The sequence below is a fragment of the Eurosta solidaginis genome, chromosome 5, assembly GCF_040869045.1.
Source record: "Eurosta solidaginis isolate ZX-2024a chromosome 5, ASM4086904v1, whole genome shotgun sequence".
NCBI classification, from domain to species: Eukaryota; Metazoa; Arthropoda; class Insecta; order Diptera; family Tephritidae; genus Eurosta; species Eurosta solidaginis.
Genome location: NC_090323.1, coordinates 121,477,288 through 121,491,387, shown reverse-complemented (window position 1 = coordinate 121,491,387; position 14,100 = coordinate 121,477,288). Strand labels below are relative to the sequence as shown.

Genomic DNA, 14,100 nt, shown 5'->3' with positions numbered 1-14,100 from the left:
TTTATGAAAAGATAATTTGGTGGATTTTACCCTTACACAGTCCTGTGTCGGTATGTTTGGATTCTGATTCTGCAGAAGTCGCAGAGTATCCTCCGACTTCATCACGCATGGTATCCATACTTTAACTTTTGGTAAAGTGGGGATTTGAGCTTTACCCATTACCTCAAACCGCACGTTCGTGCCATGCATTTGGAGGTTTGGAAGCACTTCTTCCAGCCACCGCAAGCTCGCGATGTTGTCACACGCTATCATCTTCACACCATTATACCATCCCCCGAATCAAAGGTTGGAAGGGGCTTACTTGGTTGTTCCCGCATCATCTTAAGCATTAAGCTGATAAGCTCCCTTTCTACAGATCTCCACCCTTCAGAAGTCATCTGTCCGAAAGGACTGCTACGATCAACCAACGCCACAGTCAGTGACTGCTTTGCCACATCACTCATCTTCTCGGGAAAAGCCGGAGTATTAGTGTTATCTCCCTTTGGCATCTCCGAGAAAGCCGGAGTCTTAGCGTTAACTCCCTTCAGCACCTCCGGGAAAGCCGAAGTCTTAACGTTATCTCCCTTTGCTTGTCTCTTAATTCCGTAGTTGCAACTTCCCTCTGACTCGCAGCTTTCGAGGTAGCTGCTACCTCGCTATTAGGGCCCATCTGTCTTACAGCTTTAGGCCTCCTTTTCTTGTCTATGCGACTGCCCTGCCTCGCGGCTCTGGGACTGGGTCCTTTCTGCCTCTTGAAAGCAGGCTTGTCGTCTTCCGCCGAACGTTGCCTCTTCATTCAGCCATTCGAGGCTTCTTTCTCATCGTACCGGTTGCAGAACCGAGGGTTTCTCGTAGCAAACCATTTGAACTGCCTTCGACCTACTTCTGTCGCCTCATGAGCCCATTCCAAGCGCTCGATCTCCACTTCGGTTGGGTCGACCACTGCTCCCAGGCGTTGGACAGTTCTTAGTGCTGCACGGTACTGCGAGAAAGCTCTTTTACTTTCTCTGCTCCGTACCCTTCTCCACTCTTCTACTCCGTTCTCATTTGTATACTTTTCCAACACGGAGTTGATTCAATCAGCACTACTCTCGCTCCCCGAGTCCGACACATCGCCTAATGCGATTTGTCGTCCTTGGATTGCGACTCAGTCCTCCCCTTACAATCGTCCTTTTTACAATTAGGTAATGAGTCGTTCATCTTGGTCGTACGACCACCTGCCGGCCAAGGCGGGCTCAGCGGTCCAGTATTATATACGGGGAAAGAACCGTCCGCCACAGCAGCGCTCTTACTGTGGTAAGGCCATCAATACTTCCCGAGGTGGCCCGGTATCGGGAAGGCTCCGTTCAAATACAGCCGAATTTATCCCCTGGCTGCAAATCGTCCAATAGGCACGGTCCGCATAACACCATGGATTCGGGGGTTGGCAGATTACGCTGAGGTATGTTAAAATTAATTCTCTCCAAAAAAAGAGCAGTCGCTCTGATAATATTATAAACAAAAAAAAGCGAGAGAACCGTTCATCTGGCTTCCAAAGTTTTTAAATTTATCGAAAGCAGGCGAGATTCATAAAATAGAATTGGTTCATCAAAATTCAAAGAATTTAAAGCATATTTAAGAAAACCCTTTTGGACCCGTTCAATCCTAGTTATTAGCGTAGTTTTTGTGAGTTAGCCTCTATATGAGAGCAGCGTATTTCAAATTAGAACGAACAAACGCCGCGTATAACAACTTGAGTGTATAAGGGCTCACACAAATTTTAACTATTCCGCCTCACACATCCAAATACCGAGTAAGCTTTCGAAATAATGTTAGTAATGTGCCTATTGAAAGAGAAGTTACTAGAAAAAATTACACCAAGATCTTTAATTTCATCCAAACTTTGTAATTGTGAATGCGAAATATGATAAGATGTCGGCAAGGTATTACGAGTTTTAGCGTACGTGACTTTAAAACTCTTTTTATTTAAAGAAAGCCGAGAATTAAAGCACCATACTTCTATGCTGTCAATGCCTTCCTGAAGCTTAAGAGAGCATCATCCGGTTTTACAATTTTCGAAAATATATTTAAATCATCGGCATAGAGTAAGAACTCTGTGAAATTGAAGCAGCTGCTTATATCATTAATAAACAAAACATACAGTCAGAAACGATATCATTTCGTTGGTTAAGCATGGCTGCATACAGTATACTATATTTCCTTGAGGAACCCCAGAACAGGTGAAGAATGGTTCAGAAGAAGTCCCGTCAACTGTTACCACACAGTTTCTGTTACATAAATAAGACTGAATCCATTTCAAAAAAAACCGAATGAAATCCTAAACGAGCTAACTTATAAATCAATAAAGAATGTGAAACTTTATCGAAAGCTTTTGAGAAATCAGTGTAAACGCAGTCAACTTGAAGTCCCGAAGAGAAAGATGCAACAAAATACTCACTGAATAATGCAAGTTTCGAAACCGTAGATCGGTTGGAGACAAATGCATGCTGGCTTGGCGAAATCAGACTCTTACATTTAGTTTTAAAGGCACAGCTAAAGCAGGATAATTCTTCAATAGTAGAACTGAAGGTACATCAGCAACCGTTTTCGCAGACGGTTTAAGTTTATTAATGCCAGTAATAACATATTTAGAAGAGAGACTAAGAGAACCAAAATTCAAAGGAGATTTGCAGTTATAGTTCAAGCTAGGCGTCAACAACAAAATTTTAGCTGAAAAAATATGCAAACAAATTAGCCACCTTAAATGGGGTGCTAGCAAACTACTTATGGTAAAATACACCCGAAGGTGTAGAAGATTTCGATTTTTTAGACTTAATAAACTGCCAGAAGGCCTTTGGATTTGATTTAATATTCTCCTCCATTCCAAGAATATAGTATCTGTACAAAAATTTATCTAAACAGTTGAAATCTTTCGGGTATTCTTGATGTTTGATAAAATATGTTTGATTACCAGATGATTCAAATTTTTGAAAGAATTTACTTCTTATGTTCTTTAACAGGCAGGACTGATGCTTCTAGTTGCTATCATACTTTTAAAACTTTACTGTCTGACTTTTGTTTAAAAAATATTCCGGCTATAAAGAAAAGGCCTTATAAACTTCCGTGGTATAACATTAAATTGAAAGAGTTAAAGAACATAAGAAGTAAATTCTTTAAGAAATTTTAATCATCTGGTAATCAAACCTATTTTATCAAATATCAAGGATACCCGAAAGATAGAATATGCCAGTCGTAATCCATTAAAAAAGCGTTGATCTTGTCAAAATGACAAGCTGCGAAGTTAAAAGATACGTTGTCATCAGGAACAAATGACGAGAATTCATAAAATTTAAAAGTAACAGTCAAAGGCACATGATGCTTTTCAAAAGATGATATGGGAGAAATGCACACAGCTATATGGAATATCAAATTATCTCTAATAAAATTAGATATAGAGTTTTATACAGCCTGTTTACAAAGCTATTAAAAATAAAAAATAAATGTAAGGCGCGATAACCTCCGAAGAGATCTAAGGCCGAGCTTCTCTTCCAATTTGCGTCGTGCTCCTCATGATTTTCCCTACAAATTGGCCGGACGGGACCTACATGTTTTATGCCGACTCCGAACGGCATCTGCAAGGCAGATGTGTTTTCACTGAGAGCTTTTCATGGCAGAAATACACCCGGAGCGCTTGCCAAACACTGCCGAGAGGCGACCCGCTTAGAAAAATTGGCTTCTGATTGAAAAACCTTATTTCTAAAATTTTGATGTTGCTTTGCCCGGGGTGTGAACCCGGGGCATACGGTGTGATAGGCGGAGCACGCTACCATCACACCACGGTGGCCACAAAGCTATTGACTTGATCAAATTGAGAATTAAAAGACTATCAATGAAATAGGAGTCATGAACAGAGTTAACGTTCACCTGATCTTGAAAAGCTACCAGACCAACTAACATTACTTAGGTTAAAGTCACCCAAGATACATATTTCATGATCACTTAACTTATTTACTATAGAAGTAATATTGTCAGCATGTAGTCGATAGATAAAATCTCCACTATTTGGCGGAATATATGAAACCGCAAAAAATAGTGATCCATGTGTTGATGTACATAAATACACAGTTGATTAATCAAAGAATCATTATTCTCAAGTGATACTAAATAAGCTTGATATTTACGTTGAACCGCGATTCTAAACCAGTTTTCGTCATATGTATATCCATACGATGAACATTATATAGGTTGGCATCAAAAAATTCCTCATCAAAAAAATTTGAATTAAGCCAAGTTTCAACAAAGATAAATACATCATAATCAAGTTACGAGCTAACAGCGCGAACATTCAGGGATTTCCTTCGCATACCGGATACATTTTGAAAATAAACATTCCAGCCATTAAAATTCCCAGTAGTTTCTAGGGATTTTGTTGTTTCTCCTGTTTTCGAAACAAAGGGGCGTACATTTACATTTACGGGCCTGAGAACAGCCGAAAACAATTCATCAAAAAATGAAATAGAAACAACTAGCTTAAAATTAACATTTCTAACGCTATTAGGCGGTGAATTTTATTTAACTAATGCATAGCAAAATATATGTTTCTTATCAATAGCTGCATGCTTGACAATATAGTCAATAATATTGTCGGCAGAGACAGAAGGCAAAAACGAAAAAAGATGTAACCGTTTCATACGGACAGCCACCTCCAAATCAGTATTTGCATTCAAACCAACAATACTTAATTGTTTGCGATTGGGTGGTAATTGTTTGATTTTTGGCTATTTTTTATTATTTGTACTCATTACCTTCGTCCACTAACCGTTTACATACGAAGTTTCATCAACAGTGGAGCACGGCGGCGTTCGACCAGCAACAGTAGCAGAAGATGTGTGACATTTTTCAGCATTAGCACGAACTAAAGGCGAGAAAAATCCAAAAGACCATTCGTATTAGCAACAACTTTTGACAACTTATTAGAACCAAGAATATCATGCACAGCTGGATTAGCAGAGCGAGAGGGTGGCAGCACAGTAGCAGTGGGAGAACGCAAAGAACTACCAACATCAGTATCAATACTTACAGTGAGATCGTTCGAATTGTGACAATTACCCAAGTTGGTAACTGCTGAGAGCACACTTGTATAGGCGCTGCCGAACCATTCTTTAAAAGAACAGTACACGAATTTGTTGTTGTTTGACCATCATTTACTGCACTATCAATTAGCTTTGTGAATAAGACTTTTAGGTGATTAACCACCTTGGTCAAACGTGTAATAGATGACACCAAATTCAACGAGTTATTTAGGCAATGATCGCCCTTAAACACAATGTATGAATTATTAACTAGCAAATCACAAACATCTTTGCTATCCACCTTTGTTTTTACAAACATGGCATCAGATTTAATAACCAATACGAAGAGATTTAGAACATTTAGCACAGGTTAAATTATACATAGCAAGAGCGAACAAAAAACACGTTCATTCACTTCGACTACCAAACACATATGTGACCTGGAATCATGAAACGACCCTATTGTGCGTAAATACCGTTTTTCACTTTTTGCGAGATTCTTATAGGAAATTTAACGCTCTTTCCAATGGAACAAACCAAACAAACCAAAAAATCGGACCACAAATACGAGTTTCTGAAATATTTCGTTCCAGGCCACCTACCGGAGTTTTTTTCTTATTATTGCTTTGTCATCGGGTTCTGAACTATGTTCCAAGTTTCAAGCTTGTAGCTTGTCGGGAAGTCACTTAAATTTTAATTACAAAATTCGTTCACAACGGCCGGCCGCTACACAGAGTCAAGCTGAACAAAAACTTTAAACGCGTTTTTCTGGAAAACTTATTTTCGCCCAATAGGGTCGTTCATGATTCCAGGTCACATATACTATGTATGTAAAGGATATATCAAACCGAGAGTAGGAAATGCAAACATAAAAACTTTTAAGATGTGATTGACACATTCAACAAAAACATGTGGTGAATAATGGTCAGAATTAAAAACCTCTTCCCACAATATCAATTACGACTTATCTATCACGCACCTGGTTGGAGTGATGCAGATTTTGTTTCATATGTGCATGTCATTCTGAACAACCACTACTTAACAAATGACGAATTAGGATTTCATTCGGTTTTTTTAAAATATCAATATAAAGCTGTACAAAAGCATGACATATAGAGCCCAATTCTAAACAAAAATTCCCTCCGAGTTTTTTCCCTTTCTCCTTTCCTCGTATTCTAAATAAAAAGTCCTTGGGAGTTTTTTCACTCCTTCCTTTCCTCTTATTATGAACAATATTCGAAAAAGCGAACACCGTTTAATGGAGAATAGGTATTATGAACGTTATTGAATGAGAGATTTCTCTGCCATTTTTTATGAGTTTTTTCAGTTGTTAAATGAAAGGGGGTGCATCAAAATATTTTAGGTAGGTTGTTTCTTTTACGAAAAAACTCTAAATTGTACAAAATTTGTGGTAATTTATCTTTCTACCACAATACTCTTTATTTTAAGTCGAAAAGTATAGAAATAAGCAACGGAAGAGCTCTAAGCAAATTTTATGCAAGGATTTTTTAAGAAGGCTTAAGTAGATTTTGCCGAAAAATGGCTTTGCTGAATGGAAGCAGTAACTCCAGCGGATTTGTGTCACCATGCAGTCTTCTTCTCATTTCAGTCAATACCATATGAAATATGGTGTGCATTGTATATTTTTTAGTTCTCAAAAAAACAAATTCACAACCATATATGTATATAATATCCCTTAATAGCTCGTACAGGCTATGTACACTCACAAACATCAGAGTGACGATATATTGCTGTTTAAATGTTTTTATTTTGTACTAGCGGACCCGACTGACTTCGTTCTGTCAAAACTATTTGTAATGCGGCAGTTTTTTGTTCCTACCTACTTTATAGTCGGGCCAAAAAACTCTCCTGTACATACCGTTATAGGGCGTTGTGAATAAAAAATAATTAAATAAACAGATATAAACATGTATAAGTAATCGCTTTATTGTTAATTATGTGAATCATAATGATTAACAAAAATAAGTTTTATTATTATTGTAGTGCTTTGTAATATACGATGTTTTTTGTTTGATTACCTGGCGCATATACAAACAAATTTGATGGTTTTCCAACACGGGAACAGGCAACATAAAATTGACCGTGTGAGAAACATGGGTTTTCCAGATTAATACCACAAACACTTAAAGATTGCCCTGGGACTTGTTTATGGTCATAGCAAAAGCAAACCGCACTGCAGTCGTTTAAACTCGAATGGAACATCGGTCGGAATCATTGGGATGCGCGGTATGAGAACATCTTCTCTTTTATACTTTCCCTTCAGTATAGTTGCTTCTATCACGTTGTTTAGTAATTTTTTTATCGCTAACCGTGTGCCGTTGCAAAGACGCGGTTGGTTGATATTTCGCAACATTATAAACTACCGATCCAACCTTTAATTGACGATTGTGAGGTGGCAATCCTGGCAAATCCAGCGAGTTTAAAAATTCCGGTGGATAGTTGACTACATCATCTTGGCTAGTAGCCGAATCAACTGATTTATATATTCTCGATTCGCCTGTAATTTGATTTTGAAATTTAATTCATTTACATCTATGTTTTTTGCAGCCAATATAGCTCGTTCGCTCAACCAATCATGGTTTCTGTAATTTTGAGAAACATCTGGAAACACTTTCTGAATAAGTTCATCTTTTGATCGAGTTAACTGACAAAAACTTTGAGGAAAGTTAATGCAGCCAGTCAAGATATCTATAGGAAATTTGCCATTGCCAATGTCAATGAGCTGTTTAGAGAATATGTTTCCAGATTGGTCATTTTGCAACTCCACACGCATATTCTTGCTTAAATGAAGTACTTTGACATGTTACCAGAAATTGGAGGACTTTAGACATGCGTTGAGTTCATCAGCTTGTGTTGATCGTGGAATCACGGGCAATGTTTGACGAAAATCTCCTGCTAATAAAATCATCGCACCACCAAATCGGTGATGATTGCTCCGTAGATCTTTTAAGGTTCTGTCTAAAGCATCCAAAGATTTTTTATGTGCCATCGTGCATTCATCCCAAACAATCAATTTACATTGCTGCAAAACCTTTGCCATTGCCGAGTTCTTCGAAATGTTGCAGGTTGGAGGTTCATTGCTTTGCATATTTAATGGCAATTTCAGTGCTGAATGGGGACCACCTTCAAGCAAAGTTGCTGCGATTCCCGACGAAGCGAGTGCAAGCGCAATTTTATTTTGTGAGCGAATTGTTGCTAATATCAATGAAACCAAAAAAGTTTTTCCTGTACAACCAGGTGCATCTAAGAAGTAAATCCCTCCAGTTTCATCATTTATTACTTTCATAAGAGTATCAAATAAACACTTCTGTTGTTCATTCAAAAGTGGAAGATTTGTTTGAATTAATTCATTCAAAATGTTGAGATCATACAGTTTTTCTCGATACAACTCTTGGTTAGAAGCATCATGCATTGGACGATTGGGAGCGGCCAGGCCTAATTGAATTAATAATTTGTTTGACATCATCAAGCACATGTCCTCAATTGAAATCAATGTTTCGTTGTAAATTTCTTCACTGATTTGTATATTTGGATTTCTCATTCTGTTCCGTATTTGATACAAAATATCATCACGCATATAATCTTTGTACTTGATCCACAAATCATTTGGGTTTGATGGGAAGCATGTTGATATGATTATAGAAAACAATGTTCGTATTTGATGAGCGTTTGGCGAAATCACAGCATCATTGAGAGTTTGATCCCTATGAGCGTCATTTTCTAGCAATTGCAAACGCTGGCAGGCTTCTCTGTAAGATCTACACAATTCACCATCAACAGTTCGCAAATGTTGGAATGATGTTGGGCCACGTACATTGACTAATAGCAGTCGTAAATAAAAACATTCATCATTGCTTGGATGTACTGAATAAATTCGACCAAACGCATCGGTGGAATACACATCTCGGTATTCTGGAACTGGTTTTCCTTGTTTCCGTCGTATAAATCTCCTTGATGGTTGATTCCAAGTATAATATTTTGGCATTTCAGAATATAGCAATGTTTGTGCAAAATCATCATTTTGGCATGTCTCAAAAAAACTGGTTAGTGTAGTAGATGGTGGCTGAGCAGTTCTTTGCACTGCGTTCTGTGTTGTAAAATACACTCTTTGTCCATTTTCTAAATGAACAGCTAAGTGAACAACAGTAGGGTGTCTTTCATGAATAGGAAAAGAAAATATTCGCCAAACTGCTTCATTACTACTAACATAGCGGCCCATTTGGTATTGGGTAACTTCATCTTTGGAATTCTCTGCACCAATTCCAATCACAGCCATATCACTCCCTTTGGTTACATATTTGCAAATGTATTTAATAAATTTCACTGAATGGCAAGATTCAACGTTGATATGTGCTTTGAACGTCTTTGATAAAATGGGTGAATATGGAACAATCCAACGATTATCTATTTCAATATCTTGTTGATTTAATTTGACAATTGTTGATCTTCCATTGTCTGCTCTCGATCGGCGACGATACAGTGGATAACCGTCATTACCAGTAATTGTTTCCGCTATTAATGTCCGTGGATATCGTTTTGAGCATTTACCATCAATCATACTACACTATGCATTTTGATTAAGTGTTCCACAGAGACCATGTATCATATTTTTGATATCTACATCATGCAATTCAGGATCTACTTGTACATTGGGGATTTCAGCTGATATCACTGCATCAACTTCATTTGGCCTTACCTTTTCAACTAACCAAATTAAAATGTGTGCATGTAGCAATCCTCGTTTCTGCCACTCTACAGAATACATCCAGCAGCGTGTCTCACCAAATACACAATGTTTTACAATGAAATCCATTAAAGATTTCAACTTTTGTCTAAAGACTCTGGCTGTAATATCATGGCGATCCATGGGTGATTGCCCAGGGAATAACTCCTGTTTGATTTCTATCCAGTGCGGATTACATGTAAATGTGATAAACAAATCTGCTGTACCATAATGACGAACATACGACATGGCATCTTGAGCATATTCGTGCATACGCCGAGGGCTTCCGATGTATGTTGCTGGAAGAATAGTCATCCGACCAACATTATATGCATTTCCATCAGCATTAATCGCATCTCGAAGGTGAATATACTCTTCAGATCGGTGTTTGGTCTGTTTCAAATTGATGAATGTTAATCTCTCCGTTTCAATTTTAACATACATGTCAACAATATATTTGTGATATAATCGCCGACATTTCAATATGTGATTTTCTTCATTTTCCCGAATCATAAGGCGGTATGAATAATAGTTCATTGAACTGACTTTTTTGCTGGTTTCAGAACCTGTAAATAGATTTTGTTTTATAACATGAAATATAAAATTAAAATATATACTGAGATATTATCGCTATAGCTAAAATAATATTTTAGTTACCTGTAATGGGCTTTATCATTTTTATTGAGAAATCATAGCCATCTTCACCTTGCCAAAATATAATGGGATATTGCAGTGCATCATATGAGCGGTATGTTTCCTTTATACGTTGTAAATGATCATTCCGGCGATGTAAAACAATATCACGGGATTCCAAGTTTTCTCCAACAACGACGATAGCAACTTCATCAATAGTTGGTGCATTAAAACGTCTTGCATGTTGACCCACAGGTGTTTTATCAGCTCTGATTACAGCTTTGTGACTATCAGATGGCATCAAATCTAGTGCAGTTTTAACCAATATAACCAATTGATTGTGTTCATGAAATAAAGTTTGTAATTGTTCTATGATATATCTCTTTACTAAACTGTTATGTTCGCAACGCAGATTAATTTCCTGCGGTGAATTGCCCATAAAATAAATTTGCAGGAATTTTTAGTTGCTGACACTGGTAACAGTGAACCTGCTCTGTGATATATTTGGCCTTGTATCTGGATATTAAAAAAAAAAAACATTTTTTTACCAAACACTATAAAATGGTATAACAGAAATAAGGTGCTATAATACATACCTTAAAAGTTGGCATAAAGTTTTCCCGAACTACATTTGTTGCCCCAAATGAAGTCATTTGAAAGCAATTGTTATATTGTTGGATATTTGTCAAAAAGTGTATAGAATCTGTTCCTATTTCTGAAACCAATGAGTACAATGGCTCTGGTGGTGGAGCCAATGGTATCAATTTCACTTTACCATTTGCGCAACATAATCCATTGGCTTCGGTTTTGTATTTCAATGCCTTACAATATGAGCAAACCGAGTTCATAGAACCAATAAGAACACATTGGTATTTACTGTAGTCAATTGACACATCGTAACTGAAAGCAGCTCGATTCAAACTTGCGCGGTTATTACTTGAATTTCGAACTCTCGCTTCACGCGTTTGTGATATCCGAATTCTTTCACGTTCATTTCGATCGTCACGTTCTTGTGCAGAATAATGAGATCGATAATTAGCTTGGTTTGTAGCACTTCGGGTTCTTCTACATAACTTTCTTCGTCTTATAGGAGGCATCTTTTATATTAATTATTATGTCACATACAATAATAAGTGATCAAAGTTAACTTAACACTTCGCGCAAAACAATATATACGTTTTTTTTTCGTTTATCAGTTGACAAAAGCAAACTCAGTAGAGTAGATAACGGAAAATCGAAGAAAAACAACACTTGTACACTGGCAAATCGGCATATGTAATGAGAAAAAAAATATATGTATATATATCGCGAAGCCAACTAAGTTGAAAAAAATTTTTTTGGGTGTTGATGTACCTTTGTCAGTTTGGGTTTGACTTATTTAATGACGTGAAAACAGATGCATTTTAAAGAAAAAAATATCGCGCAGCCAACCAAGTTGAAATTTTTTTAAATAGGTTTGGGTGTTGATGTACCTTTGTCAGTTTGGGTTTGACTTATGTAATGACGTGAAAACAGATGCATTTTCAAGAAAAAAACAAAATACCGCGTAGCCAACCAAGTTGAAAATTTTTTTTAACAGGTTTAGGTGTTGATGTACCTTTGTCACCGAAATCTTAATCACTTTTAAATTTTTTTTGTAAACAAACCTCGCCATGGCAACAACAAACACAAAAATATTATTCCCAAATTTTCGTTGTTTTTGTGGAATTTTCCGAGTTTTCTACTAAGAATTTTATATATATCCTTTCAAAAAGCCATTCCGAAAAGATTGCACACCAAACTCCCTATAAAAAATCCATTTTAGATTTTTCTAATTTTCCGACTTTTCCGGAAGGTTTTCCAACAAATTTCTTTAACAAAAACTCTTTTCTGGTAACTATAAAAATTCAACGGAATCGTGCCATACACAAAAAAACTATTTCTAAATTTTCCGAATTTTTCGACTTTTCCGGAAGGTTTTTCGGCGGCCACCGTGGTGTGATGGTAGCGTGCTCCGCCTACCATACCGTATGCCCTGGGTTCACACCCCGGGCAAAGCAACATCAAAATTTTAGAAATAAGGTTTTTCAATTAGAAGAAAATTTTTCTAAGCGGGGTCGCCCCTCGGCAGTGTTTGGCAAGCTCTCCGGGTGTATTTCTGCCATGAAAAGCTCTCAGTGAAAACTCATCTGCCTTGCAGATGCCGTTCGGAGTCGGCATAAAACATGTAGGTCCCGTCCGGCCAATTTGTGGGGAAAAGCAAGAGGAGCACGACGCAAATTGGAAGAGAAGCTCGGCCCTAGATCTCTTCGGAGGTTATCGCCCCTTACATTTATTTTTTTATTTTATTTTCCAAAATTTTCGTCCGCTAGGACCGTCTCCTGGAAACTATGAGTAACTGGGAAAAAAATTCAACGAAATAGGGCCATCCGTTCTCCAGATATGCGCTAACCAACACATTTTGCGATTCATTTTTATATAATAGAAGATTCAATAATCGAATGTACATTTTAAATTTTCTCATGTCACACTTATGCTACTTCAAACACAACAATTTTGTAGGCTGCCTTGTTTTGATTTCGAATTCAAAATTCATTGCGAGCATTTTCTATTAGCAATATAGGAGTAAGTATTACATATACTATGTTCACAACCATGATGTAATAACGACAAGGTGGTCCATGTAGTGACATCTCATTTTGAAAGCTCCCAATTAATACGAATGAGGAGAGAAAGGGGAAGAACAGAAGAGGCCGCTTTGTGAAACAGTATTAAATCGAGTAAAGCACTTAATCCAAAATAGTAACGAAACTAATATCTTGTCATCTATAATATAAAAATAAGTCGGGTTTTCCTTCCTGACGCTATAACTCCAGAACGCACGAGCAGATTTCCACGGTTTTCGTTGGAAGGGTCTCGGCCTCCATGAGGTTTATAGCAAAGAAAACTCAGGATCGACGCACAGAGTCTGGAGATATAGGCCAAAACGTGGAACCGGGTACCCCTAGAATGTGTTTGTAGAATATGGATATCAAATGAAAGTTGTTGATGAGTGCTTTGGTAGAGGGTAATTTTCATACCCCTGGGTGACTAGGGTCTCGAGATGTAGGCCAAAACGTGGGCCCGTGAACGCCTAGATAGTGTTTTTACATTATGGGTATCAAATTGAAGCTGTTGATGGGTGCTTTAGTACAGGGTAGTTTTCATACCTATTGGTGACTAGGCTCTCGAGATATAGGCCAAAACGTGGATCAGGGTAACACTAGATAGTGTTTTTACATTATGGATATCAAATTGAAGCTGTTGATGTATGCTTTAGTACAGATTAAGGTTTATGACGCTGGGTGACTAGGGTCTCGAGATATAGGCTAAAACGTGGACCCGGATACACCTAGAATGTGTTTTTATTTTATGTGTATCAAATTGAAGCTGTTGATGTGCGCTTTAGTACAGAGTAAGTTTTACACTGATGGGTGACTAGGGTCTCGAAATATAGGCCAAAACATGGACCCGGATACCCCTAGGATGTGTGCGTATTAAGGATATCAAATGAAAGCTGTTGCTGAGGGCTTTAAAATGATTTTCATTGTGATATTCAATTTAGTCGCATCAACCTAGCAAAACTGACAAATATGCATGCGAAACCGAAATAGACATGAATTAATAATACCCACATACCTATTTACATACGTTCTAATCGATTTGCCTGAAATT

At 37.5% G+C, this 14,100-nt stretch overlaps 2 protein-coding genes across 3 annotated transcripts in view; both read right to left on the bottom strand.

Moving 5' to 3' along the window:
• Positions 1-14,100, bottom strand: part of mus312 (mutagen-sensitive 312) — a 554,297-nt gene that overhangs the window by 426,935 nt on the left and 113,262 nt on the right. The gene's annotated exons all lie outside the window — the stretch shown is intronic.
• LOC137233558 (uncharacterized) lies at positions 7,059-10,460 on the bottom strand. The gene is made up of 2 exons (XM_067756649.1): positions 10,432-10,460; positions 7,059-10,340 (listed from the first exon to the last, which is right to left on the bottom strand). The coding sequence occupies exon 2, from the start codon at positions 9,607-9,609 to the stop codon at positions 7,855-7,857; it is 1,755 nt and encodes a 584-aa protein (XP_067612750.1). The 5' UTR covers positions 9,610-10,340; positions 10,432-10,460; the 3' UTR covers positions 7,059-7,854.